This window comes from Bos indicus x Bos taurus, chromosome 26, assembly GCF_003369695.1.
Source record: "Bos indicus x Bos taurus breed Angus x Brahman F1 hybrid chromosome 26, Bos_hybrid_MaternalHap_v2.0, whole genome shotgun sequence".
Taxonomy (NCBI): domain Eukaryota; kingdom Metazoa; phylum Chordata; class Mammalia; order Artiodactyla; family Bovidae; genus Bos; species Bos indicus x Bos taurus.
In genome coordinates, this window is record NC_040101.1 from 27,336,727 (window position 1) to 27,364,200 (window position 27,474).

A 27,474-nucleotide genomic window follows, 5' to 3' on the forward strand; every position below is an offset into this window, starting at 1 on the left:
CACCGCCCAGGGCTCAGGCCACCTCCAAGCCTGCCCCTCCCCACCCCCACTCCACACTGCCCAAGCCAAAATAAGCAGCCTGCCCAGCGCCAGCTCCTTATTCATCCTTCCCCGAATGTCGATCACCGGGCAGTTGGAGCCCTGCCCTTCCTCCCCTGTAAACGCTGCGTTTCTGTCCCTTGATCAGTGCCACAGCCCCTGCAGTGCATGTCTGCCTTGTGACAGGTTCCTGGCCCCGTCGGGCAGGGCCGTCATGTTCAGTCCGGGTGCTTGTCCCTCCTGGCTGCTCCCCGAGCCCTGGGGCTGAGCCTGTCCTCCATCTCATCACTGCAGCGGTGCAGGGTCACAACCCCTGAGTTGGATCTGCTCTGTTTTGTCCGCAGTCACTCAGACTCCCCTCCTATCCAGTTCCGCATCCTGGGGGTCACCCCAGGGCTTTTCGGAAGTAACCATCCCTAGAGTGACCTGAGGCCTCACTCACTCCTAGGTTTCTGCCCTGTTACTTTTAACTGGGGACCAGGGTAGGGAGGGTTCTGGCACCACCTCCATTTCCCCGGTGCAGTAGCTGAGGCTTCAGGGAATCTAGATACACGTTTGTCCTTATAAGGCCTGAGCCCCCGGTCAGCCTTCCCTGCTGATGGTCTTCCCACCATGAACGCCTCTCTGTGATGCATTTTGCTTATGAGCAATTCTAGGAGAGAGTGTGTATGGAATTGGAGCCCCTCCTGAAAAGGTGATGGCAAGAGAGCCAGACGTTGGGAGATGCTGGAGGACCAGGACACAAGTGGGCAGGAAGGAGCCTGAGAGGTTGCGTGGGCACTGCTGCCAAGCTGGTTTGAAGAGAGATTGGGTGCTTTTCACAGAACAAGCAGTAGCGGGTTGTAAAGACGTCTGACCTCGATGGAGTAAGAACCAGGCAGCCAGTGCAGGTTCCGCATTCAGAGGACGTGTGTGTATGTGTGTGTGTGTGTATGTGCACACATGTATGCTCAAGGCAAACCTTCTGATAATAGGTTCTTCTGCACGCTCTGATAGGATCTGTGTGCCAGTACCCCGGCAACATTTGGGCAGCTGTGAATTCCATCATCACACTGTGGGCATCTACCCCCAGCTCTACAGAAGGGCTCAAGGCTCAGTCCCCCAGCCCTAGGCCCAGCAGTTGTGCTGTGTCTACCAGTCTCTACGCTGGTCCCACCACCCTGGTCCCTTCTCAGGCCATCTCTGCCCTGGCCCTGTTCCCACCCCATTATAGATCCCCTGAGTCCTGCAGATAGAAATCGGACCCTTTCATCCCATCAGAGCTTCCCTAACAGCTCACGTTCCTTGCTTGTGCCTCTGGCCTCCCATTTCTAGAATGGGCAGAGTGCTGACTACCTGGGGCCTTTGTGAGATGGTCTTGGCACCTGGTTTAAACTGGGTAAGTATTACTTATTGCTAAGGTGGCCCAAGGCTGGGCATTAGCTGAGGGAAGCTCCTCTTCCCACAGAGAAACCAGGTAGACACCCCGGGAGGTCAGCTGTTCGGGTTCTTCCCAGTGTGACCTCACGTAGGACCTCATCTCTCTTCCATGGAGCCCACTCAGTCCTTGTCTCACTTCACACCGGGGCAGATGGTGTCCACCCCAAAGACAGATGAGGAAACAGAGGCTTACAGAGGGCTGGCAGCCTGCCATGATGACATAGTAAGCGGGCGGTGCAGCCTGGACTGAATCCATCCCTCAGGCCTCCCACTTCCAGGAAGCAGGTCAAACAGGCTACTCTCCTGCCTCTGGAAAAACGAGTACTTCCCAGGTGGCCTGGATGGGGTGTGGCTGGGGTATGTCTGGACAGTTTGATTCTTAGCTGCCAGCCTTCCTCCCCCAGACCTGGGCAGCCTGGCTCCCTCCTCCTGCAGTGCCTGGGGTTGGGAGGGGGGGAGTTGACCCACCTGGTGTCCCCTAGGAAGGCAAGGGGGCATGTCGAGCTGGTCCACAGCAGCCAGAGGACCTGTGTGGATAGGAGGGGTGTGGAGCAGTGAGCAGCTGGGAGGCAGGTCCCCCACTGTCTGGAATTCAATGGGCAGTGCGTGGGGCAGGAACATACCCAGGCCTGTGGCCTCCTCCTGTGTTGTGCTTCACTCAGCAACATTTCAGAGGGGGTCAGGCCTCTGCTGAGCCCTGGGGATGCAGAGATATGGAGACTTAGCCCTCAGCAGATTTGATCCACTGGGGATTACTGAAAACGCAAAGACAAATCCAAACCAGGATGGTGAGAATTGCAAGTCCCCAGGGAAGGGACCCCAAGTCTCCACCTGGGGCACATTTATCCTTCTGCATGCGGTGCCTGGCTCATGGTGGCAGGTTCACAAGCAGGACTTGCTGAGTGAGTGGGTGGGGATGGGAGACTGATGTGAGCTCTGGTGGAGGCGGGGCATATGCTCCTGGGAGCCATCAATGCCCAGGGATCGTGGGGGGCACGTTTTCCTCTGGGGCTGCCTCCGAGGGTCATCCTTGCACTGGGCTGGAGCCATGGAGCCTCTTCCTCTCTCAGGTGCTGGGATTCTAAAGTCTTAGCCCCTCCCAGGCTGAGGGGCATAACCAAACAGTTTGGCTTGGGTTGAGTTATTTGCCCCCTGCCAGCGATGTCACCGGTCAGTTCTTCGCCCATATAGCCCTGTCTGTGCCCCTGGGGCTTGGTCTGGGCATGTGGAGACCTAGGGGTGTGCACCTCCCCTCCCTCTGCCCCTTCCCCCCATCCCATCTCATCCTCATCTGCATTCTCTCCGCCGGTGCCCGTCGGCCGCGTGCTCCATCGCCATCTCCCACACCAGTGTCCAAGAGACGCAAGGCCCACCTGCGGCGCCTGGATCGCCGGTGGACGCTGGGCGGGATGGTCAACAGGCAGCACAGCCGAGGTGACCGTGGAGCTAGCTTCTGCTCACCCCCAGCTGCTGCCTCTCTCTCTCACTAACGCTCCTCCTCCTTTCTGGGCTCTGCTCCTCTCTGCCCCGTGGCCTCCTCACCTAGATTCACCAGCCAGACTGTCCTCTCACCTACTCTAGCTGGCGGGAGGGGCCTGGGAGGGTGCAGGGGCTGCTTGGGAATCGGGGTGACACTGGGGATGGCTCTGGCTTTGGCCAGCATCCTGGGGGCAGGGTCATGGGACTTATACAGGATCGTGGGGGAGCTGGACTCTGAGAAGGGGCATGTTGGTCCTGAAACCGCAGAATAAGAGAACTGAGTGGGTCTGAGTCTCTGCCTGGTCCCTGCCTTCACCCCGAGCTGTTCCCTGCTTCCTTCCTCTAAGGAGGGGTTTCCTCGGCCGAAGCCGACCTGGCAGTGGTTTAGGGACAGATGAGGAAGGAGGCGGAGCCGTTCCCACCTCCTACAGTTCCAGGGAAACTGGAAGGGACCAAAGTCTAAATCCTGTGGGTCCAAGCGCACAGCCCCCGCCAGCTCTAAGGGTGGGGCAGGTCCAGCCAGGGGCTCTAGCACCCCAGGCCTGGCCAATGGGACTTAGCCTTATCAAGATGATTCCAGAGAGGCCCCTGGCCTGCCACAAAGGCTGACTGAGAGCCCAGACGTTTCCCAATCTAGGGCCTTTCCGAAAACCAGGAGTTTGGGAGGTAGGGAAATTAGGGGTGGGCCTCTGAACAAACCTCTAAACATCTCCAGAGCCCTGAGGCCAGTGGGTGGCCCATGTCTCCTGCCTCGAGGGGAGCGGAGGGCGTGTTCCAAACAATGATGGCGCAGCTAGGAGGGTGTGTCACGAGCACTGGCTTTTCCAGAAAAGCAGGGATGCCCCAGGTCTCACACTCCACCCCTAACGCTTGTTTCTGAGTGACTGTGAGACTCGGTTTTGGTGTCTGCCCCAAGCAGCAACAAGCCTGAACTCTACTGGGGCTGGCTTCGCATCAGGCCAGAGCACTGACCGCGAGGAGCCCAGCTTGTCCTGAGGGCGGAGCACGGTTGGACCCTGGGTGCTGGCGCAGGGCAGGGGGCCAAGTCACTGAAGCAGAAAGAACAGGCTGGATGTGAAACAAAGGCACCCTAGAGGGAGGAAGGTGGGGGGCCAGGCTGCGACACAGCCCTGAGCCTCAGCAGCAAAGGACAGTGGGACATTGGCCTGGCAGAAGTGCAGGGAGGAAGGTTTTTACCTTCCCCCATCCCCTTCTGTGTCCGCTCCAAACACCAACACACACTGAACCCCAAGCACACCTCTGTCTCCACAACCACGTGGACTCACGGACACTGCAGTCGGTGAAGCACGACCACCAGCACACCACCCTGAGGGCCTCAGCACACTGCCCGTCCAGCCCCTACACACCTGCATACCTGCAGTGCCCTGCACACGGCTGCTCACAGATGCACATTCAGGCAGCCTCGTGTAGACCCTTCCACAGTTGCACTATTTTTACAGTCACAAATGCATTATCCACACTACCACGTCATGGGCACTCCTCTGCAGCTACCTCACAAGTACACATATGGTGCATATGCACTCACATATCATAACTTATATCACAAGTATGTCCACAGCGTAGTCACCATTATAAACATATGATGATGTAAGTGGACACAAATACCCAATTGAATGCATTCATTCTGTGACCACCCGTACATATGCAAATATGCAAGCAAAACAGGCCCACGACTTCTCTCTCTTAAATGAAAGACCTAAACAACATCATTTCCCGGTCTTTGCCCTAAGTTAAATTAGGGCTAAGTTAAGTCAGGCAGCCAAGGAAAACGCAGAAAGTTGGCTGGAGAAGCTTCGCTGCTAACAGCCGAACTGCCGAGGGGGGAGCAGGCAGTGGGCTGTACCTAACTAGACAAGAGAAAAGCAGTGCTTCCCCGGGGCCTCCTCTCCCTGAGTCCTGCAGCCAACCAGGCCTTTGGAATCAAAAGGCCTCTTGCAGCGGGGTTGAGTAAGTTGTGGGGGCTGGGAGGGGAGCCAGGGAGACTGCTGACGGAGGGGAAAGTGTTTGGAAGGAGGAGGCGTCTGTGGTTTGGAAACTGCAAGGCTCTCCAGCCCCTGCCTCCAAAACCAGAACAGGCCTGTCCACCTCCCACCCACCCACCCCGTGGGCGGCCTGGCCAGCCCTCCCTGGGGCGAGATGGCAACCAACCTTTGATGGCATATCAGAGTGACCGCAGCTTCGGCACTTCCAAGAAGCCCAGAGGTGCCCCCCAGAACTCCCGGACCCCTTCTCTCAACTTGATTCCTAAGGGACTTCTTTTCTAGAGATCCCAACCAATGCAAGTGACTCAGTTGCACCCCAATCTGCATCCCCCCCAGCCCCAGGTCATTTCTATCAGTCTGGGCATCCTCCTCTCTGGCCTCCTGAGGTGGGATTTGTGGCCCCTGTTTAGTGGAGGGACCGGCGCTGCTCTGCCTCAGGGAAACCTGGGAGAAAAGAACTGAGATCGTGGGCCATGTGTCCACTCGGAGGTGTAGCCCACACTTTCATCATCCAAGCCAGATGTGACAGAAAACAGAACCCCTGTACAGACCAGTTGGCAGAGTTGCCCTGCCTGGGATCAGGGCTCCGCATTCTCACCTCCTGGAACCTCTAGTGACGGGGCAGGACAAGCCCCCGAGGCAGCCAGGTCTCTTCCAGGAGCATAAACTCCCATGTGTTCCCAGAGCATAAACTCTCTGTGTTCACGTTAGCCGCAGGGCCACCATGAAGAGGGTTTTGTGCAGGAGCAGCTCAGCTTCCCTGGGTAACACCGATATCCCTGGACTGCCCACCCCAGGAGCGGCAGGAGAAAGCAGGACTCTGACCTGGCCCTCAGAGCTCTGTCCTCAGCACACAGGCTGGGGGGGGCTGGTGCTGAAGCCTGACCCCCAACGATACAGTGTCGGCCTGACCTCTGCCGTGCAGCAGGGCAGGGCTCCTCTCATCTGCCCAAGAGAAGAGCTGTAATTTTTCTCTGCAAAAGCAGCTTTGCCTAGGGAAACTGTAATGATGGCTTCCTGCGTGAACCACAGCCTTTTAAAAATAGCCCGACTGAGCAAAGGCAAAATGTGGAGGCCAGGCCTCGGCTCACCCCCAACCTCAGGACCCTGGATCCCACCGCCTGAGCCAGGATTTACGGTGTCCCACTGGAAAATGGAGCAAGACCAGGAATGGGTGGGAGTGCAGGGGCCTGGACTGTACGACATGGAACTTCTCAAAGCCCAAGTCAGAATCTGGCCGGACCAGGTTCTCAGGCAGTCTTGGCGGCTCTCCCCAGTATTGCTGGATTGGAATCTGAAAGCTTCCAGGAGTGAGTCGATGCTGAGAAACGCTTGCAGTTGAATAGAGCACGCAGGACTATGGAGGCTCCTTGAGGGGGGCGGGCATCGCCTACCTCTGGCCCCTTGTCAGCCTTTCAGATTCGCCCAGTGGCCTGCCAGCTCTGTCCTTGCAGCTGGGCAGGACAGCTGCCTCCACCCCAAAGGGAGCTGCTGTCTCCACCAGCACAGGGCTGCAGACAGGGCCCCAGTAATCTAGGGCAGAATGAACAGATGACCCCCCTGAGCCAGGGGTTAGGGTGGCAGCTGCCCCCTCCTCCACTGCTGCCAGAGCTTGAGCAGGCCGCCCGTCACGGTCCAGCTGAGGGGCTGAGGGGCAGCCGTCTCAGAGCCAGCCTCTCTGTGCCAGTATCCTGCCCCAGCTCGGCCCACCAGTTTCCTCCTCGGTGTACTCCATAGTCCCTTTGGAGCACCTCCTGTGTGCCAGGCACTCTCAGCCCCCAGGGAGAATCCAGGTTTGAGAGGACAGCACAGGTTCAGGGTGAGCCTCCCAAAGGGTATTCTGCGGGTCGGTGTCCTTGTCTGTCTCTGCCACTCTCTCTCTCTCTGGTGAGGGCGAGGGTGGGGCTGTGTGTTCCCTCCCCAGCCCTTCCTCTAGGGAGGCTCTCCCCCTGGAGGCAGGGTGTCTGTGCCCCATCAGCGGTGGGTCTCCCTGTCCCCAGCACCTCCCTGGAAGCCTGAGCGAGGACTTCGGAGGCATAGGGTCCCTGCCAGGAGAGAGGCCCAAGGGAATCCAGGAAGATGTGAATTGCCCAGCCTCCCCACACCTACCCGTCATGCTCCACCTCAGCTTCCACCTCAGCCCCTCTCCCAGTTCCTGGGGAGCCCCAAGCAGGGGGTGCAGTGCTACGGAGAGCCCAGGGCAGGCAGCTCCAAGTGGGGTTCCGCCAAGTGCTGAGGTCATCTTAGCCAGCTCGGGGCTCCTGCCTGACTGTGCTGCTCTCAGTGTGGCCACTGCTCGTGTGGCCACGGGACCCTTAACCAGACGCATAAGCATGCCCATGGGGTCCCCTTGGGGAAATGATGGGATCGGGTGATCAGCTGAGTCATAAGGGGGACTGAGGCGCCTCTGGAGCTGTGGGAAGGCTGGACAGAGGACGAGTTTACGGCTGGAAAAGGGCTGGGAGAGCAGGCCTGGGGCATGGATGGCATGTTCAGGAAGGAGAGGGCTTGCTGAGGGGCCTCTGGACATTGAGGGGACATCCAGGTTTGTTCCCAGACTCCCTAACTCAGGCCCCATGAGGGCCAGATTCCTCGTGGCCCTGGCTTTAGTCCAGGGATTTTCGGGGGCCCTGAGGACTCCAGGCCCCTGCACCCTGGCTGAAATTATGGGACTGGGAGGCTGGGAGAGCCAGCTCTGTGCGGCCTGGGTCTTGCAGGGCCGCCTGAGGGTGCAGCTGTGAGGCTGGGTCCCTTCTCCTCCCTTTCCTGGAAAAGCCAGAGGCTGACCCAGCACACTCCAGGCACCAACTAAGTGAGGCCAGGCCAGGGAAGAAAGGGAGATGGGGAAAAGGACCTGTACCCTGTCCGCAAATAATCATGCTTTGTTGCTTCACCCACAACCCGCAGAGGAGAAGTACGTCACCGTGCAGCCTTACGCCAGCCAAAGCAAGGACGAGATTGGCTTTGAGAAGGGAGTCACCGTGGAGGTGATCCGGAAGAATTTGGAAGGCTGGTGGTACATCAGGTAGGAGCCGCAGCAGAGGAGTGAGGTGCCCCCAGGCCGGTCCTGGGCAGCAGCTGGCAGGCAGACCCTGACCGAAGCTGGGCGCCCATGGCCCGGCCTGTCTGCTTCAGCTCCACACAGCTGAACCACTCTGACACAGAGGCTCGTCTTGCAGATTCCCTCCCGGGACACATAAATGGGACACGTAAAGCAGAGTCGAGCCACGGCCAGCAGGGCGCAGGGGCCCCGGCTCGGCTTGCAGGCTGTGGTGCAATACCTTCCTGGGCATCTGCCAAGAGGCTCCAGCACATCTGAACTTGGTTTTCTGTGTCCGGCCTTGGCTGCCCGGCGTGCTCTGCAGCCTGGGCCACCTGGAATGCCGGCGTCCACAGGCCTTGCTGAAGTCGCAGCGGGCGGCCCCTGCTGCCCACGGCTCAGCACCAGGGTCCCCAGACACAAGCTCTGGCCCCAGCTGCTCCACTCGGCAGGGCTGGCTCCATAGTTGAGAGAGCTGGGGCGGAAATGAGGCCTGAGCCCAGGCCTGCTTCAGAGGCCTCTTGCTCTGCCCTTCCCTCTCCTTGGGCCTCATCCTGCTTCCCAGCTGAGAAACCCATCTGGGGGTGTGAGAAGGGGAGTGGGGAGCTTCCTGACGCTCGGGGAAGAAGGCTCAACCCTGTAGGCTTCACTCACGTCTTCCTACCAGGTCCTGCCCTCCAGGCCCCTCTGCCCAGGCCAGCTAAGGGGATTACTCCCAGGAAATGTTTTTGGGTTCTTTAGAAGCAGTTCAGCTGTGATGACTTTACCCAGTTTCTCTTCTCTGCCTGTAACCCTGATGTCCAATAGTCCCTGTTGTGGGCTATGAGGACCACCTCACCACACCTGGGAACCCCATACCCTCTGTGGGCAGGGTGCTGTGAGAGCCTTCTCCCACCGAGGGCGTAGGTAGCCCAGGTGGTGGGGGTACTCACAGGACAGTTGCTTGTAACATGGCGCACCATGCAGTGTTAAGAGGGGTCTGTGCTGACGGGTGAGGTGAAGATCGCCGGCCACCTGAACCTTAGTGTGACCTGCCAGGACATAGCCGCCTCTGCCCCTCCACCCTGTGCATACCAGTCCTGGGGCTGAGGTGCCCATTTCTGTCCCGTTAGGTGGTTCAGGACTGTGTGCCTGGACAATGGAAACTAGTGCCAAGCCCACAATCCAGCTGCCACAAGCCTGCATGGGAAGGCCAGGGAACATTCTAGCAGGCTGCTAACCTAAATCATCCACCCAGAGGTTATCTACAAGGCTGCTGGGGTTTTTTCTTAGTTTTCTAAAATGACCAGTGAAATCACTGAGTTGGTTCATCTAGTCAACTGTTGTCCCTATGGCATGGCCATTCAGCCAGTGGGAGCTTCAACTGAGAAAACCCTGCTGAAAGTTTCCACCTTAAGAAGGTTGCCAACACCCCCTTAAATATGCCATTTCCCAGCATCCCAGGCTCTATGTTGATCCTTACTTCCTGTCTTTCTTCTCCACGCCCACCCCCCCCACACACACACACTCTCTCTCTCTCTCCCTCTCTTCCCCCTCTCTCCCCATCCTCCTTTTCCAGTTCGCTTCCCTCTGGAGTCATTCCGTGCTCCAGAGCTGGAAAGCAGATGTGAGCAAAGTTGGACCCAAGCACACACAGCCGCTCCTGATTCCCTCGCATCTCCCGTCTGGAATCTAATTTTATCCATGTAGCACCAAGTGAGCACATTGGGGTTTGGAACAGGAGCCCTCTGAACAGTGAGCAGCCCTGCCCATCACCCCAGGAGACCCAGCCCCTCCTCTCCACACAGGGTGCTCGCAGTGGCCAGAGGTTCATCATCTTCCTAGATGAAGGGCACCCACTTCTGGGCAGGATGCTGCCAGCTGCTCACGGTGTTACCCTCTGCTACTCACTTTGCTTTCCTGAGCCTTGGTTGTTGGTATACGTAAAATTACGCACCTTTGCTAGTTGCTTCCATCTACCCCTGAGACTGTGCTTCTGTCTGCCAGCTCTCTGACTTCCATCCATTTATTCACTGATATGTGCCTTCCAAGCCCCAAAACGGAGCCAGACAGACAAGCCTGGGTCAGTCTGCCCGCACATTCATGTGAGTGAATGTAAGAAGCCACCTCCTACCTGAGCTTTCCAGCAAAGCTCAAACATGTTAGAATCTTGAACTTCCGCATTCCCTTTTCTCCTACCTAATTAGCCCCCAAGAACCAGGCCTGATCAGGGAGGCAGGCAGTGGGGGGTGGGGGGTGCTGTTGTCAGACATCTGGCATGGAGGAGCCATTCCAGACAGCCAGATGTCCCAGGGAGCAGGCAGGGACATTGCACCCCAGACTCTGGGGCATTGGCCAGCAATTGCTGGACCAGGAAGTAAGCTCCCAGTGGGTTTGGGTAGAAGCTCAACACCATGAGGGAAAAAGGGAAAAGCTTATTTTCAGAAGTCGGCAAATCCCCTAAAATTAAGTCGGCCCTGTCATTTGCCTTTTGCTCTTGTTTATGGGTTTGGGGTTTTGTTTTCGTTTTGTTTTGTTTCATTTCGTTTTTGCTTTGCCATGCCAAGGCTTTGATTTTATCCAGTCATGTGCTTTATTTAGGCTTTTCATTTATACTTTCTGCTTTTGGAGTTCCACTCAGAAGGGTTTTCTCAACCCCCAAGATTAAGGAGATACTCACAACTTGCATTTTTAACATTGCTACACAGTTGTAAGGCCAGAGTCTCACTGGATTTTCCTGATGGATCATCAGTCGTCCCCAGATCACTCACTGAGTAACCCGTCCTCCCCCGAGTCCTTTGAGTTGTCCTCTTGAGCACTGGTCTGTTCGTGGACTTGCTCTGTGAACTTGATCTGTCTGCTCCTCCTACAGTGGATGCATTCCCTACTTGGGCACTCTTTATACACATCTTCCCAGTTGGTCTCACTATGTCTGTCCTTCTGAATAAATGTTTGCAGCTACTCTATCCCAGCCTCTTGCAGAAGAGAAAAAAAAAATTGAGCTCCAGGAGAGGATCGTGTTCCAAAGTACCATAGACCAGAACTCAGGTTTCATGACTGTCCCCTGTGCTGCCACTTCACCTCTCTGATCATACTTTCCTCTCCAACTGGGCATTTAACTCTGTGTGTGTGTGTTCAGTCACAAAGTTGTGTCCAACTATTTGCAAACCCATGGACTGCCTTCAATTCTTCCCAGCATCAGGGTCTTTTCCATTGAGTCAGCTCTTTGCATCAGATGGCCAAAGTATTGGAGCTTCGCTTTCTCATTTCTTATTTTTTTTAATATTTATTTTTATTTATGTATTTATTTGGCTGCACCAGGTCTCAGTTGCAGCATGCAAACACTTAGTTGTGGCATTGGGATATTGTTCCCTGACCAGGGATTGAACCAGGGCCTCCTGCATTGGGAGTGTGGAGTCTTACCCACTGGACCACCAGGGAAGTCCCCATCTTCTCCTTTCTTATCTCTAGAATTGCCCTCTGCTGTCGTGAGGCAGCAGGTCATGGTAAAATCTACCTTTTAGGCAACCCAAAATCTGAAGAATCTTCTCATGTCAAGGTCCCATGTTTGCCTGACTTTGCAGACCATGAGGGCCCACACCAAGAGGGATCAGGCAAAGACCTAGGAGACAGAGAGGAAGAAAGGGTGTTCTAGGCATTGTTCCACTGGCCCTCATTCAGTTCTCTCCAGAGTAGTGGCTTTGCCAAGTGTCTTGCAGGTGCAGTAGAGAAAGCTCAGCCAGGCAAGGCCAGATGGAGCCTGGGGTCTGGCCAGGGCTCCCCCTTGATGCCAGGTCCCTCTCCTCCCTGCAGATACCTGGGCAAAGAGGGCTGGGCGCCAGCATCCTACCTGAAGAAAGCCAAGGACGAGCTGCCAGCACGGAAGAAGAATCTGGCAGGCCCAGTGGAGATCATTGGGAACATCATGGAGATCAGCAACTTGCTGAACAAGAAGGCGTCCGGGGACAAGGAGACCCCCCCGGCCGAAGGCGAGGGCCTGGAGCCCCCCATCACCAAGAAGGAGATCAGCCTGCCCATCCTCTGCAACGCCTCCAATGGCAGCGCGCTGGGCATCCCCGAGAGGACCGTCTCCAAGCTGGCCCAGGGCTCCCCAGCCGTGGCCAGGATTGCCCCTCAGAGGGCCCAGATCAGTAAGAGCCTCTCGGACCCCCAGGTCCTCACCATGCCGCTCTTTAGAGAAGGGGCATGAGGTATAGGGCAAGCCCAAGGTGGGTGTGCATGACCCCCAGATTATTCTCCCCTGACCCCAGGCTCGCTGTGCCAGCTTGTCTTGTGCTGATCACATGTGGACAAGTCAGTTCCTTCCAACTGTGAAATGGGGCCCTCAACACAAGCCTGCTCTGTGAATGAGAGCTGACAGAGCATCGTGCTGAGCCTTACCCCTTCTTCCTGTTGCCTTCCTCCAGCTACCGGAAATCTGAGACACTTAGAGGGAGTACCTCCCTCCACAAGCTCTTTCAAGCAGTGTTCTTCCAGAATCTCCTCCTTTCGTACAGGAGAAACCCAGCTTCTGGCCCCTCCAAATCTCTGGCATCTCTGGGGCTGGGATGCCTGTGGTTGAGGGTTAAACTGTTCTGTATTATGAGGCCAGCTTCTGTTTGTGTCCAGCCATTCTTAAAATCTGGAGGAAAGCTGCTTTTCAGTTTAGTTCTGAACTTGTTTAAATTAGTTCTATGCCTGAAACCTTCTGAGCAGTCACTTGGGAAGGGTTTGGGGGGCATTTCCTCTTGTCTCGCACTGTGCTAGCTTCTAAAGATTTGGTGGATAGACATGGTCTCTTCTCCTAACTTTGAAAATCTGATTATGCTATCTACCCTTTCCCCTGGAAAAAAATGCCCCTGTGTCCATACATTTTGAAATGTGTGCATCGTTTTAGAGGGTTCACAGATCCCCTTGAAACACAGCTAAGGAAGCTTAAAGATCTGACTTCCCACAGAAGAAGCCCAACTGTGCTGTCTATGGTGACCGAGGGCACAATTTCCCCATAAACGTGGGACAGAAGCAGGGACTTCCAGGATCAGGAGGTCGTGCCCAGAGAAGGCAGGGAAGGCACTGTTGCCTGGCTGGGATTTCTGAAGCCCTGTTTCCTCTTCTAGGCTCCCCGAACCTGAGGACAAGGCCTCCTCCTCGCAGAGAGTCCAGCCTGGTATGTGTGTTCAGTTTGTCTTTCTTGTTCCCTTTCTGGGTGCACTCTCGTAGCCTCCAGTAGTTGACTGTCTCCATGCAGAGCCTGTTGGTCCAGAGCTTTCCCAGGGCCATGCTGGGGCTTCCAGCTCTGTGGGGTTGGGGGCAGGGAGGAAAGCCAGGGGATCCCAGCCTTCCTTGGGCCTAGCTGGACAGTTTTTAATCGAAAAGGCACTGCACTCTCCAAAGTTAAATAAATCCACCCTGGCCACGGCATTGGCAGACATAAACATTTAGACTGGCTGGCGAGAGTGTCCAGCCAGGGCATTGCCAGAGGCTGGAAATAGGGCTGCTCTCCATGCGAGCCTGGAAGCCATTCAGCTTTGCCTTCCTTGCTTGGAAGTGCCCGACGGATGCGATGGAGGCCAGAGCCTGGGAGGGCAGAGGATAGATCAGTGAGTAGCCTCAGTGGGAGGGTAGCAAATGGCAGGGACTAGATAGGCTGAAGCTCAGAGAGGCTCAGCACTGCTGTGTGGGTGGGGTTTTCTGGCACCCAGACTGTCAGGGAGGCCGGCAGGCTCTCAGGGTGCTGGGGCTTGGGGTGAGAGGTGGCAGGCAGAGAGCCCTAGAACTGAAGAATGTCATCCGGGGCCGCGGGATGCAGTGGAAAGAGTGGGGCTTTGCCAGGCATGGATTCACGCTCCACTTCTGACATTTAGGAGCAGTGAGCCCCTGGGCAGGTTGCTCACCTGCCATGGGCCTCAGTTTCCTTATTTATAAGAGAGGGGGACCATGCCACTCATCCCTTAGGGCTGTTATGAGGATGGGATGAGGTGGTGTGTGTAGAAGGCTGGTCATCAGCTTTTCATGTCCTCTGTCAGCTCTGTGTGCTGGGGGACAAGGCTTCCACAGTCATGTCAGGGCTTAGCAGCAAGATTTACTGTGATCAGTGACCTAAGCCCTGGGGAGGGGGATAGCAGCAGTCGCTGGAATGGTGGCCCTTCTGTAAACAGGACCTTGAAGGTATGGGCCCTGGAGATGGGACCGTGCTGGCCCTGGCCACCAGCCCCAGTGGACCTTCTGTCTTGTTTCCCCCCGCCCCTGGCTCCCCTTCTCCCATCTCTCTCAGCCCCACTGACTATTTTCAGGCAGACTTGATTTTGGCAAGAATGGGGTGATTCCTTCCACACCTACCAAGAGCAGAGCCCATAGAGGCAGATCTGCTCTTTCCAGCGAGGTCTGGCTGACTCCCACCAGGCTGGGGGTCACGCTGGGCTGGGACCAGGGCCACATATGCATATGCTCACAACAGCAGGGCCAGGCACCAGGGCAGGGAAAGTTGACCGGATCATATCCAATCCCTCAAAACCATCCTCCCCCACCCTTCACTCACTCTGACCTGAGACAGTTCCGCAGTGACTGGTAGGAATAGAACATGCTGAGCCTTGAAGGACAAGGCAGGTTAAGAGGAATAGGATGGTGTTTCAGGATGGTGTTCAACTTTGGCTTGTATTTATAGAGTGTTTCCTGTGCCCCTGGCTAGACCAGAAGTTTTCATTCTCTCCTGATGCTGTTATTAGTTCCAGTTTACAGATGAGAAAGCTGAGGCTCAGAGAGGTCAAGGGCCTTTCTCAGGGTCACACAGCTGATGAACTGCTGACCTGGGTTTGGAGCCCACATGTATCCATCTGCAAGGCAGGGTCATTTGAGGTTGTCCTCAAAAGCTGCTTCCCCAACACTAGCCTCCCAAATACATGTACCTTTTTTATTTTAACCTCTTTGTATGATCCCAGGACATACTGGAAGTGATAGGGAGACACCAGGTCCTCGTTCGTCAGAGATGAGACCAGCCAAAGCTGGAATGTCCTCTCCGCAAGGTCAAGAGGGTTGTCCTGCTCGTTCATTCTTGGTTGCCTGGTGCCTTGGAACAGAGGCTGACACCCAGCAGACACAAAACCAACATTTGTAAAACGAATGATTGAGGCTCACAGGTCATGGGCTGGGGCCACATTCTAAATTTCTCTGCATGTCAGGCTTAGGTATCAACATGCCAGCATCTAGGAAGCATTTAGGCTGCCCAGCATGATCACCCCACCCCAGAGCAAGTGATCCTGAGCTTTATTCCATGCTTGCCTGACCATTGACATCATCATGATGACCGACCCAAGGGCTGTCTCACCAACCCCACAGTCTCTGACACCCACCCCACACCTCTGTAGCGAGGTGTCACCCCAGTGGACCTTCACCTGAGACTCAAGGATGTGACTTTCATCTCCCGGGGGGCAGTGTGTAGGGCTTTGTTACAACGGTTTCTTTGTTTTTTAACGTTCACTTTGGGACCTGAAAACTGGATTCCGAAGATATGAGTGGAGATTTACTAGAGGGTCATTTTCATAGCTCCAACAAGTTGCAACTGAATCCTGGGTATTCTTAGAGAGCCTGGGCAGGAGAATGGTCTCTTAAGGAGACACCCTGAGACTCAGGTGATTGATAATCCTCAGGTCACCTGCTGTCCAGCTGCTGTAAGTGCCACACTCACCTCTGTTACCGTTCTGATCAGGTGGGTCTTGCTCACTGAGCCCTTCTCTGCCTCAGGGATTCCAGCTGCCGAAGCCGCCAGAGCCCCCTTCTGTTGAGGTGGAGTACTACACGATTGCTGAATTCCAGTCGTGCATTTCAGATGGGATCAGCTTTCGAGGTGGACAGAAGGCAGAGGTGAGCCTTGGGCTATGAGGCTAAGTGTTATAACTCATGCTGGTCAGAGACCTCCCGTGTTTCCCATTTATGTCTGGGGGTAGGGGCAGGGGGGAAACATTCCTGAGGGGTGGGCAGGAAAGGTGCAGAAACAGGACCCACAAGGCTGAGAATTCGCCTAAAGCCTGTGTCACAGCCAGGACTAGAACCCACAGCTCATGTCTCCACCCAGCTCCCCTCACACCAGCATTTCCCAAAGCTCATCACAGGAGCCTGTGACGGAGACGCCTTGAAACAAAGGGCTTCTGGAGTCGAATGACTTTGGAGGAGAGTGTCTTAAACAAAACCCAGCCAGCTTTGTTGCGTTAATTGCAGAACTTCTCAGAACCTAGATATAGGGGTGTCACTGTGTGTGTCTCTAAGAGGGGACTGGAATAGACCAGATCACCTACCTTCCTCGCCCAGGAGCACCTGGGGGCCAGGGTTCCACAAGACCTACATTAGGAAATGCTGTTGCTGGGAGAGCGTGGAGCAGGCAGCCAGAGTAAGGTACTGAGGACCCCAGTTCTGACCTTGTCCACACCACAGGCACCTCTGAGCTTTGATTTAGGCACTTCTCCCCCAGGCTTTAATGAGCTCTCTCTGCAGATGGGTCATAGGCCCTGTCCTACTCCCTCCCAGTCCATCTCCTAGCATTTATTCCCCCAGGTTTTAATGAGCTCTCTCTGCAGATGGGTCATAGGCCCTTTCCTGCTTCCTCCCAGCCCATCTCCTAGCATTTATGAGACCCCGCTCTCTGGCCGGCGCTACACGTGGCATTCCAGGGGCCAGAGAAGATCCCTGACTCAGTCATTTCTCTTGGATGGCTCTGTGTAGTAATGGAGTTAAATCCAATACTTCCTGTAAAACCATCAAAAGAGTAATTGGGCAGTCTCTACCTATTGAGGAAGTGATATCCCCAACGTGGATGTTTTAAATCACATGCCTAGAACTTAGAACTAAATTTCTAAGAGAAATCATCCTCTCAGTGGTGCCTGTGCTTCCAGAAGAGCCTACAAAGTTCATAGTGTAAGAGAACTGATATTCTTAGGATCTACACAGGCAGGCATCTTGAGTGTGGAGCGGGCAGAGCGAGGGATGAAATGTAGGACCCAAGGCAGGGCAGGGTTTGCCGAGAGCTGGCCACAGAAGGACCATCTCCTCCTTCCTCCCTTCCCCCTCTGCCCCTAGAGCCAGTGCTCTCGAGACTCCCTCCTTCTCCCTGGGACCCTTCTTCCAGGAGTGTTCCACAGTTCAAAATTACAGTTGTCCCTCGGGATCCGTGGGGGGTTGGTTCCACGACCCAGATCCTGGGATGCTCGATGCCCTCATGGAAAATGAATGCAGCTGGCCCCTGTATCCTGGAATGCAGAGCTTGCACACGTGGAAAGCCCTCGGTACAGCCGGCAAGCACACTCCTGGCCTTTCTCCAGTCTCAAGTAGCAGTTTAGAAAGAAGCTTCTTGGGAATGACTGAGAGCCCCAGCCTTCCCATGGGGAACCAACTCAAAGAGCTCCTCAGTGGTGGGATTTCAGTGGCGTGAAATGGCGTGAAGTGGGGAAGCCAGGGAGATCTGGTCTCAGGCTTTACCTGAGTTCCGTTCACCTGCCCCCTCCTGTTCTCTTCTGCCCTGAGAGACCCTTTCCAGGGACCCCAAGGGAGGGCCAGCAATGCACGGGGGATTGGAGGATGGGAGTGGTGGAGTGGCAATCTTCTGTACAGATGGGTCCCTGGCGAGTGGGGTTTTGTAGGGACTGAGAACAGGGCATTTTCTAAGCATAGTGGCTCAGCAGGAAGGGAAGTGAGGGTCTGTGCAGGAGGCCAGCTCCACCAGGGTGTTGACAGAGACTTGGAAGAACAGGGGCAGGGGCTTTGGAGAGAGGGAGTCCCCCACCCTGGAGATGACAGAGACCTGGGTTTGAATGCCAGCCCATCACTTCCCGCGCTGGGTCCTGCGCCACTTAGTCAGTGGTGTTAGCTTGTCCGGGAAGTGGAGCTGCTGTCTTCTAGAGCCTAGTGTCAGGGCCCAGCCCACACACAGTCGGGTACCGGCAAGTCCCCCAGCTCAGCGGCCTATCTGCCCCTTCCCCCAGGTCATCGACAAGAACTCAGGTGGCTGGTGGTATGTGCAGATTGGTGAGAAGGAGGGCTGGGCCCCTGCATCCTACATCGATAAGCGCAAGAAGCCCAACCTGAGCCGCCGCACGAGCACTCTGACACGGCCCAAGGTGCCCCCGCCGGCACCACCCAGCAAGCCCAAGGAGGCCGACGAGGGTCCAGCCGGCCCCGGCGAGAGCCAGGACTCCCCTCTGAGGCTCAAGTACGAGGAGCCTGAGTACGACATCCCTGCCTTTGGCTTCGACTCAGAGCCGGAGCTGACCGAAGAGCCCACAGAGGACGGTGGCTCGGGGGACAGGCGGCCCACACAGCCCCACAGGCCCTCGCCGGCCTCCTCGCTGCAGCGCGCCCGCTTCAAGGTGGGCGGATCCACAGAGGACGTGGCCCTGGAGGAGGAGACCATCTACGAGAACGAGGGCTTCCGGCCGTGTGTAGAGGACGGCCTGTCGGCCAGACGCTCCTCCCGAGACAGCGACTCCCCAGGGGGCTCCCCGCTGTCCCTTGCCAGGAAAAATTCCCCCAAATCGGACTCCCCCAAATCATCCTCACTTCTGAAGCTCAAGGCGGAGAAGAACGCCCAGGCGGAACTGGGGAAGAACCACTCCTCAGCCTCCTTTTCCTCGTCCATCACCATCAACACCACCTGCTCCTCCTCCTCCTCCTCTTCCTCCTCATCCTTGTCCAAGAACAGCGGGGACCTGAAGCCCCGTTCCGCCTCGGACGCGGGCATCCGTGGCACTCCCAAGGTCGGGGCGAAGAAGGATGCCGACCCGAAGGTTGGGCTGACCTCCTGTGCCCGGGCCAAGCCGTCGGTTCGGCCCAAGCCGTTCCTGAACCGCGCAGAGTCCCAGAGTCAAGAGAAGATGGACATCAGCACTTTACGGCGCCAGCTGAGGCCCACTGGCCAGCTCCGGGGCGGCCTCAAGGGCTCCAAGAGCGAGGATTCTGAGCTACCCCCCCAGACGGCCTTCGAGGGTCCCAGCGAGGGGTCCAGGAGAGGCTCCGCCGACCTCATCACCCTCCCTGCTGCCTCGCCCCCCTGTCCCACCAAGAAGGGTCGGGAAGGGCAGGCCACCTCCTACACCACATGCAGTGCCTACCAGAAGGTCCAGGACTCGGAGATCAGCTTCCCCGCGGGCGTGGAGGTACAGGTGCTTGAAAAGCTGGAGAGCGGCTGGTGGTACGTGAGGTTTGGGGAGCTGGAGGGCTGGGCCCCCGCCCACTATCTGGTGCTCGGCGAGAACGAGCCATCCGACCCGCCTGGCAAAGAGACAGACACAGTGGCCCCCAAGAGCAAGCAAAACGAGGGCAAGTCAGACAGCCTGGAAAAGATCGAGAAGCGCGTCCAAGCGCTCAACACCGTCAACCAGAGCAAGAGGGCCACGCCGCCCATCCCCTCCAAGCCGCCCGGGGGCTTCGTCAAGACCTCAGGCGCCGGGGCGGTGAAGATGAGGAACGGTGTGCGGCAGGTGGCCGTCAGGCCCCAGTCGGTGTTCGTGTCCCCGCCACCCAAGGACAGCAACCTGTCCTGCGCCCTGAGGAGGAACGAGTCGCTCACGGCCACCGACAACCTCCGAGGCGTCCGCCGGAACTCCTCTTTCAGCGCCGCCCGCTCGGCAGCCGCAGAGGCCAAGGGCCGCCTGGCTGAACGTGCTGCCAGCCAGGGCTCGGAGCCCCCCCTGCTGCCCACTCAGCGCAATGGCATCCCCGTGTCCCCCGTGCGCCCCAAGCCCATTGAGAAGTCCCAGTTCATCCACAACAACCTCAAAGATGTGTACGTCTCGATCGCAGACTATGAGGGGGACGACGAGACGGCGGGCTTCCAGGAGGGCGTGTCCATGGAGGTCCTGGAGAGGAACCCCAACGGCTGGTGGTACTGTCAGATCCTGGATGGGGTGAAGCCCTTCAAAGGCTGGGTACCCTCCAACTACCTGGAGAAAAAGAACTAAGGGGGGGAGTGGGTCCTTCCAGCCTTAGTGTGGGTGAGCGGGAATAAGACAAAAGGGAAAGGGGAAATGGGAGGGGGTGGGGAGGACAACATGAAACCTGCAGAATGTGTGACCTCGAAGACCCCAGCTAGAAGGTGGGGTCTGGCGGGGGCCCACATTGAGCAGGGAAAGGGAATGGGCAGGGGTGCCCTGGGCCTGGGATCAGGGGCGAGAAAGCTGAGCCTCAAGTGTGTACCTTGGGGACTTTGCTGATGGACTCGGCGCCATTTGGGACAGGCCGTGTGGGAAACCCAATTTGTGCCTTGGCTGCCAATCTGGAAAAGATGTGGTTGTAGGGGCCTCACGTGCCCTGCCCCTGCCTAGCCTGGTTTCAGTAGCTGTTAGCCTCCAGAGTGGCCCTTGTATCGTCCTAACCTGTATTTGTGAATTATCCTGGTTCCCAGGGTCCACCACCTGCCACGGGTGGGTGTAGTAGGAGACACCACTGGCCCTGGGGTTTGGAGACATCTCTTGTGAGCTCAGGCTGTCCCTGGGCTGGGCCTCCATCCATGTCTGCGGAAGAAAAGGCAGTTGCCCAGGTGCCAGCAAGGATCCCCTTTCTTAGCCGTCACTGCCGCTGGCCTTGGGAAGAGTGCCCACCTGCCCAGGGCATGCCGTGGAGGACCACCAGCTCCAGAGCTCACAGAGAGGGCGGGCGGGTGGAGGCATCGGTCTCATCAGTCTGCACAGACTTTCTTTTGGGTATTTCTGGGTGGGCAATTCCTTTGCATGTTTTGGGAGAGGTGTATTGCTTTGGGGCTTCTATGTCAGGCCTTGGGTTTTTGGCCTTATTTTGGGGTTGTTTGGGGGCCCAAGGGAAGTTAGCCTCATGGGACAGGATGGGGAGAAGGTGGCATTTCTGTCGTACTCTTGTGGGGAGGTTGGTTGGTTTGTGTTTTGCATTCTTCCTCTCCACAAGCTGAAGTCGCTTCATTTGGTTTCCACTGTGTGGACGGCACCAGCGCTGGCCAGAGGGATTTCAGGCGGGAGAAGCCTCAGCCCCGGACGTGGCGAAGCAAAGATGCTGCTCTCTCGGCAGGCAGGACCCTCCCCAGGGAGGAGGGTGGCGTTCAGGAGAGGAACAGCGTACATTCTCCGGCCCAGGCAGGGCCCAAAGCCTCACGTGTAGGCAGTGGAGAAGCAGCGGTCACCCCACCCTGGGCTGAGGGGACCCCACTGGGCAGACACCACCAGCCATCCGTGGCCTGCGAGCAGTGCCCGAGAAGACGAAGATCCCTGGGCCCGGAGCCAGCCCGGGCTTCCCCAGGGGCAGCGCCCCTGTGAAGCGAGAAGAGAGAACGTGAAGTCCCTCTGAACTCTGGGTGGTATCTTTCAGTCGACATTTCAGAGGCCACACTGGCTTCCCTGAGGACTCACTCTTTGCTGGGAGTAGATTTCCACACGTGCCTTTGATTGTGGACAAATCAGGCTCACAGCCACTGATTTAGCTGCCAGATCCTGGATTGAGGAGGAAAAGCCCTCCCTCCGCCCCTGTTCCCCACCCAGGCAGTGTATGTTGCTGGAAAAAACAGCACGGGACCCGTGACTCGTGCCCTCAGCCCCCAGCCACCCCCCCTCCCCCTTCCTCACCGTACACTGATGCCTGGCAGCTCTAGCAAACTGCTCCCGTTCTTTGTTGAAAGGGCCGTGGTGAGATTTTGCTTCCTTTTGTTTAAAATTAAAATTAGTTATTTTCTTCTGCTGGACAGTATTAAATAGAGCAGGATGTTGAGTTATCTGCTAGATTGCAGTACTAATGGTAGTGTTGTAGTGTCTTTATATTAATATTATTTGGACTTATTTGAACAATAATGATAAAGAAGTGGTTCATTATTTTTTAATTAATGCACTTTAATAAGGTGGAATGGAAAGAAACCCAGAGAGCAAAGTGCATTACTTAAAGATGCAGTATATACTTTTCTCATTTTTAAACAGCACATATTTATTAAAAGAAAAAAAGTAATTTATGATTATTTAAAATAAAATTTAAAAGTAGAGTGACTGTCGGGTTAAAGGACCTTCCACGTAGCTATCTTCCAGGGGGAGGGCTCAAGCGGCTTCACTCCTCAATGTCTGCACTGAGCCAGTTCAATGCCAGCCAGGCCAGGAAGGAGTGCAGGACCCATCTGCCAAGCACAGAGCATCTCAGTTGGACTGGAGCACAGTGCTCCCTAGAGCCTGCCTTTCCCTGCCCTTCCTCTTCCACTGTACTGCCCTGTGGGGCTCTCCTAGCCCTGCCAAGGACCCCGTCTCCTTAATCTCCAGTGCTCTTAAGTAATAGAGTCATTATAAGTGACCTTCAGGATCACTTCATGCCATACCCTCCTGTTAACTGCAGCCCAAAGACAGGAATTAGCTTTCCCAAATCACACAGTTGACAGCAGACCTTCCCACCCCCGTTAGAGTGTATAGTGTGGTCATCATGTTTACATTGTGACATCCAGCCCTAAGGATGGCTGGGGCTGCTCAGGCATCCAGGAAAAGTGGAGAGTGCTGCCACCTAGTGACAGCATATAGATTTGGGCAGTGAACAGGGATTGCCATGCCCCATCTTCACCCCTTGCCCCTCGCCATCACCCCGACTCTCAGCACAGCACAAACCCTGCAAACCCAAAGAGAATATTAATACTTGAAGCAAGAAGGGTGCATGCCAGTCCCTCTCAGTCATGGCCAGGGGATGCCAGGGCTTGCGCCCCTGGACTCCTAGCCCTGCCCAGGGCAAGAGGGCTTTTCCCTAGAGCTACTGAGCTGCTTTGTGATGTTGGAGGGTACTGCTGGCAGCAGGTAGAGGAGGGAAGGGGCCTGGGGCTCTGACCCATCTGGAGGAAAACCAGATCGGACTAAAAAAGGAAAAAAAAAGAAATCTCAGCAGTGTCCAAACCTAGTTTTCCATTAGTTGCGATTGAAAATGTGAAATAACGTTGTATTGCTGTATACTGCAACTTTAATCATAATGAGCCCTTCTGAGGTCATTATTGAGGTTTATATAATGCCTGAAGATGCATCCTTTGGTGCTTTTTTCTTTCAGTTTAAAGACTTTATTACAAGGGAAAAAGATGTCTTCATCTCTCTCCCACTTTGTAACAGGGGCCTGGCTGGGGTCTCTGGCAGCCATCATGCTATTCCCACTAGGCCAAGGGACCCCAAGGGCAGCAAGAGGGAGTTGGAAGGGACAACCTGAACTGCAGGTGTGCCAGCTGTGACCGGGCCCCCTCGCCAGCCCTTGGCCCCCTCCACCCCCAAGCCTGGCCCCATGGGCCCCTCTTTCTTCCTCCACTGTTCTCCATCTTGACGAAGGCATTATATAGAATCGTTTTAATCACTTTCAGATGTTAGAGCAGCATATTTTACAGGCATTTATATCCATTGCTTTCCTCAGCAAGGCATGTTACTACTTTTATCATCTAAGAAAAAAAAAAAAAGACAAGGGAATTTCGGTCAAGCATTATTTCCATATTAGTAGTATTTGCAGAATAGGTGTAGAACTATTTAAGTTTAAACCTTGGTTTGGTAGTTTTTTGTTTTGTTTTTAAGGAAAAAAAGAAAAAGTAACCCCTACGTTTCCTGTTTTTTGTATTTAACTAATATATAATTTCTATAAGGTTACTCACTTCCCCTCCCCCTCCAAATACTTTGCATTCTCAATCGAAAATGAAAACAATCTGAGAGACAGGAAAAGTGCAATATTATCAAGAGGGATGCCAGGGCTTGTAGGACAGTGGCGGGGAGGGCCAGCAGCCCCACGTGCTGCTGGGGGAGGTGGGGCTCTTGGAAGGAGTCAGCGGTGGAGCCAACAGGTGACCTTTTATCCCTCCTCCCCCTTCCCTGGCAAGATGGCAGGGGTCTCTGCCAGAGGGCAGCCCCTTCTGCTGGGTGTTGTCCACCCAGAAGAACGGGATTCAGGGAAGTGGCATGGGGCGCTCGGCCTCCCAGGGCCCCAGCCCTCGGCGCACAGCAAGGACCTCCAGGAACTTCTCCTTGTTTTCATTTCCGTTCTTTTTCAGCCAGCTGCTCAGAAAGACCTGTCCTAAAAATCACCCTCAGCAGCCCTCTCTCACCCCAATCTCTTGATGTTTGGGCCATGATCCTTTTGATGTATGTTTGAGTCTTTCTAAAACTATGTAACCTCAAGTTCAGTTTTATGAGCAGGAACCCTCAGTGTAACCAAATCCTTCAGGGGGGTATGTGGGTGCCTTGAGCCTAGCGTCCTCCGGTGACACCAGTTCCCACAAGCCTGCAGCTGGGCCTGGCGCTGAGCTGGGGCCACCCATTCATCTCAATGACTTCAGCCCGAGTGAGGCGTGATCCTGCCTCTGCTCAACACCCCAACAGTTCCCAGAAGATCTCGAAAAAACGTGTTGGAGAAGCCTGCGGAGGTCCCTGCGGACATAACTTCCCCCGGCAGGTACCAAGCTCCCACCTCCTACCCAGGTGCGGGTAGAGAGGGCAGGATGGGAAGTCTCTGGGTCCAAGCCCTGGGAGCTCTGCCCCTCAGGGTGACAGGTGCAACCTCGCTGGCTCATCCCTTCCCCCTCCAGTACTGTACACTTGCTGCTCCAACCCATTTGATGAATTTCTGTACAAATATGGATCTGGTGCCCAGAGTGGAACTGTGCCCCTGTGGGTGGGTGTGTCTCCTTGGAGTGGATACGTCTATAGGTCCAATTTTCGAGACGATGCAGTGCTCTCTGGAAAGAGAACCATCCACATTGCTAAAGAATTAAGATTCCCTCACTTTTTTGAGGGCTGTGTGTTGTTGAGTAAGTGCATTGTGCATGTGGTGTGAGTGTGTGCGCGCGCGTGAGTGCATGTGTGTGAGTGTTGGTCATTTCCCACTTGAACTAAATAACATGGGGTTAGAGGAAAGAGATACTGGGCAAGCTGTCTCCACTGAACAAGTCCTTGGCATTGGGCAGGCCCCACGGGACTCACAGCTTCTGGCAGCAAGTGTATGTGTTACTCACACACATAATTCTGGCTGGAGAGTGCAATGTGTCTTTTTTTTTTTTTTTTTTTGTAATTATTTTATTAAGTATTTAGTTGGAAACTTCACACTGGCATTAACAGATCTAGCAGAAGCAGCCTAGGCCATTGTCCCGGGCTCCAAAATGAAGATGTGGAAAGGAGGCGCCGCTGGGTGTGGAAGTGCTGAGGGGTTCAGACAGGGCCACCACCTGCAAACGCGTGTCTAGCAGGCTGCCTCCCAGCCTCTGCCGTGCATGTCACCACTGTGGGAACCCCCGTGTCCTGAGAGCTGCTTGCCCTCGGTTCTTGTGTGGCTGAGGGTGGGTCAGGCTGGTCGGGGTGAGAATTCTCTCACCTGCCTGTGTAGGCACATCACCCCCGATCTAGACCGCCGGCCCCAACTGAACACTTCACGGGGTCATGTGGAGGGCTCCCCCTTGACATTACTGAGCTTCTTGCCTCGATTATGATCTCTGGCTGGGGGTGGCCTCCGGTTCTCAAGTTCTGTGATCAGCCAGGGACAGAACAGGGCCATGACCTACGGCTTCATTTCAGGAGGACAGCCCCTCTGATGGTGGAGTCCCTCCCCGTTTTGTCCTGTACACCTGGGTCCTCAGGCCGCAAGTCGGGCACACTGGTGCTTATAGACTGGGTGGAGGGCTCTGCCTTCCTGGGCCTTGATCCCAACCTGCATGTAAAGTTGGTTTTACCACGCTATCCCCCGTTCCCCAATCCTATCTTTCTAATCTTGAGTTTGCACTTGACAATCAGCTTCCTCTCCCATCCCAGAACTTAGTGGCCTTAGAGAATAGGTCCCTGCGATGAAGGTCCCTCCTTTGCTCCCATTTCCATCCTGGCTAATGGGCTGGACCTCAGGAGGCAAGAAAGAGGAAGAAAGAATTATCGTTTTAAAGCAAAAGTATGGGTCGAGCACGTTGAAAGTAAGTGAGAGGCATGTCGGCGAGATGAATGTGTGAGAGACTGGGGTGGCTGGGTTTTCCATCCCTTCCCCGGGAAGGTGACTCCCAGAAGAGGATGTCTGCTAGGCAGAAAGGGAAAAGAGTGAGGAGGTTGAGTCAGGATTTAGAGTCTGGAGTTTTGTCTTTAGTAGAAAGAAGAAAGGAGTGAATTCTGAGTGTTTCAAAGGGAAGCGAGCCAGTAGGGAGGAAACAATGATTCAACACCCAAGGGCCCAGACAGAATAGGCTGGGAAAGTCTCAAGATTTGGCTGTAGAAGAAGCTGACCAGAGGAAACTGCTAGTTGCTGGACCACAAGCTGGGTCGCCAGCATGTTCTTAACGGTCACTGATTTACTTAGTAGAAAGCCAAAGTTGCCAGCAACAAACCAATCTTTGGAGAACATTCCTCCATCTCTTAGCTTCCAGGCTGATTTTGCCCACCTTTCTTTGTCCAATCTAGAACTGGCCTCTCAAATTACTTGAACCAGAGACCAGTAACCAGAATGGTTTATGCAGTAGGGACCCACCATCCCCAGACTGAAACCTCGGGGTCCAGACACCATCCAGCATATCTGGGGGGAAGGCAACCTCATTTGCTCTTCTGTTGACACCAGTTATTCTTGAGTATCTCTAACGATGTCTATGGTGTTTCAGTTTGCTGAGCCTGCCTCACTAGTGTGACTCAGAAGACGGTGCAATGCAGTCATCATGTTAGTGGCCTGTGAGCAAGGCATACTGCTCTTGAGCATTTCAAAGAAAGGTCAACAGAGCCTCCATTCTTGGATCTGCAACTTGGTCTCTGTAAGAGGTCTTCTTTAAATCCAGGACCCAGGATAGGAAAAGGGTTTCCCTGACAGTTTACAGGAAACCTGCAGGAAGGCGACTTCTGAAGAAGGCAGGTGTGAGTGGCAGGTTTGTGAAGCGTGGGTTTGTGGACTGCATGCTTGCACGTAAGCTAGCTGGATGTCTTTGGGGCGCTCCTCACAGTGTCCACGCAACCCCTCCCAGCTCCTAGTGGGACCTGTGGGGCTGACGGAGGTCATTCCCCTTTCTCCCCTCAGCAGAGAAACTGAAGAAAAGGACATTGAATTCAGTGCAGTTCGAGTGCTAAAAAATTTCCAGGCTCAATGGTGGTGCTAAACTGTCTCCATGTTTCTAATATTTTTAATAATGGGTTGGTTTTTTTTCAGTTGTTCTCATCACAAAAATGCAGTGTCCTTGGGGAAGGGACCCAGCCCCTTGACCTGCCACTTTCCAGGTGTCCTTTATCCTTTTGACGGGACTCTGGTCTGCAGAAAATGTTCTGTCTTGGCATGCTTCTAGACTGTAAGATTTGGGTTGTTTTGTTTTGTATTTTATGTTTACATGCATCTTGTATTTCCCCAAAAACTAAATAAAGTTTTTGCCTTTTTAACTGAACAGAATCACCTCCTGATTCTCCCCTGCCACCAGAAAAAACATCCAGCTGAGTGGCAAAAGTCACATTACGCCCAAATGAGGCATGAACTTCAGGGTCCGGGCCCTCTGAGGACACTGGAGGGGTAGAGGGAAACATGTAAGCTGCCACCCTTGCTGGTGAGAAGCGTGCTCAAGCTCCCCACCTTTTC

General features: G+C 55.1%; 1 protein-coding gene across 6 annotated transcripts in view; it reads left to right on the top strand.

The window, feature by feature from the left end:
* The window catches only part of SH3PXD2A (SH3 and PX domains 2A), a 249,230-nt gene extending 221,944 nt beyond the window's left edge, over positions 1 to 27,286 (top strand). For 4 of the 6 annotated variants that reach the window (XM_027529517.1, XM_027529518.1, XM_027529519.1 and 1 more), the window contains 6 exons: positions 2,809 to 2,892; positions 7,848 to 7,965; positions 11,773 to 12,110; positions 13,077 to 13,126; positions 15,700 to 15,819; positions 17,931 to 27,286. In XM_027529517.1, coding sequence (XP_027385318.1) covers positions 2,809 to 2,892; positions 7,848 to 7,965; positions 11,773 to 12,110; positions 13,077 to 13,126; positions 15,700 to 15,819; positions 17,931 to 19,904 — 2,684 coding nt within the window. In that variant the 3' untranslated portion in view covers positions 19,905 to 27,286. The remainder of the gene's footprint in view (positions 1 to 2,808; positions 2,893 to 7,847; positions 7,966 to 11,772; positions 12,111 to 13,076; positions 13,127 to 15,699; positions 15,820 to 17,930) is intronic. The other 2 variants (XM_027529520.1, XM_027529521.1) reach the window with 1 other exon arrangement.
* Positions 27,287 to 27,474: the final 188 nt, after the last annotated feature.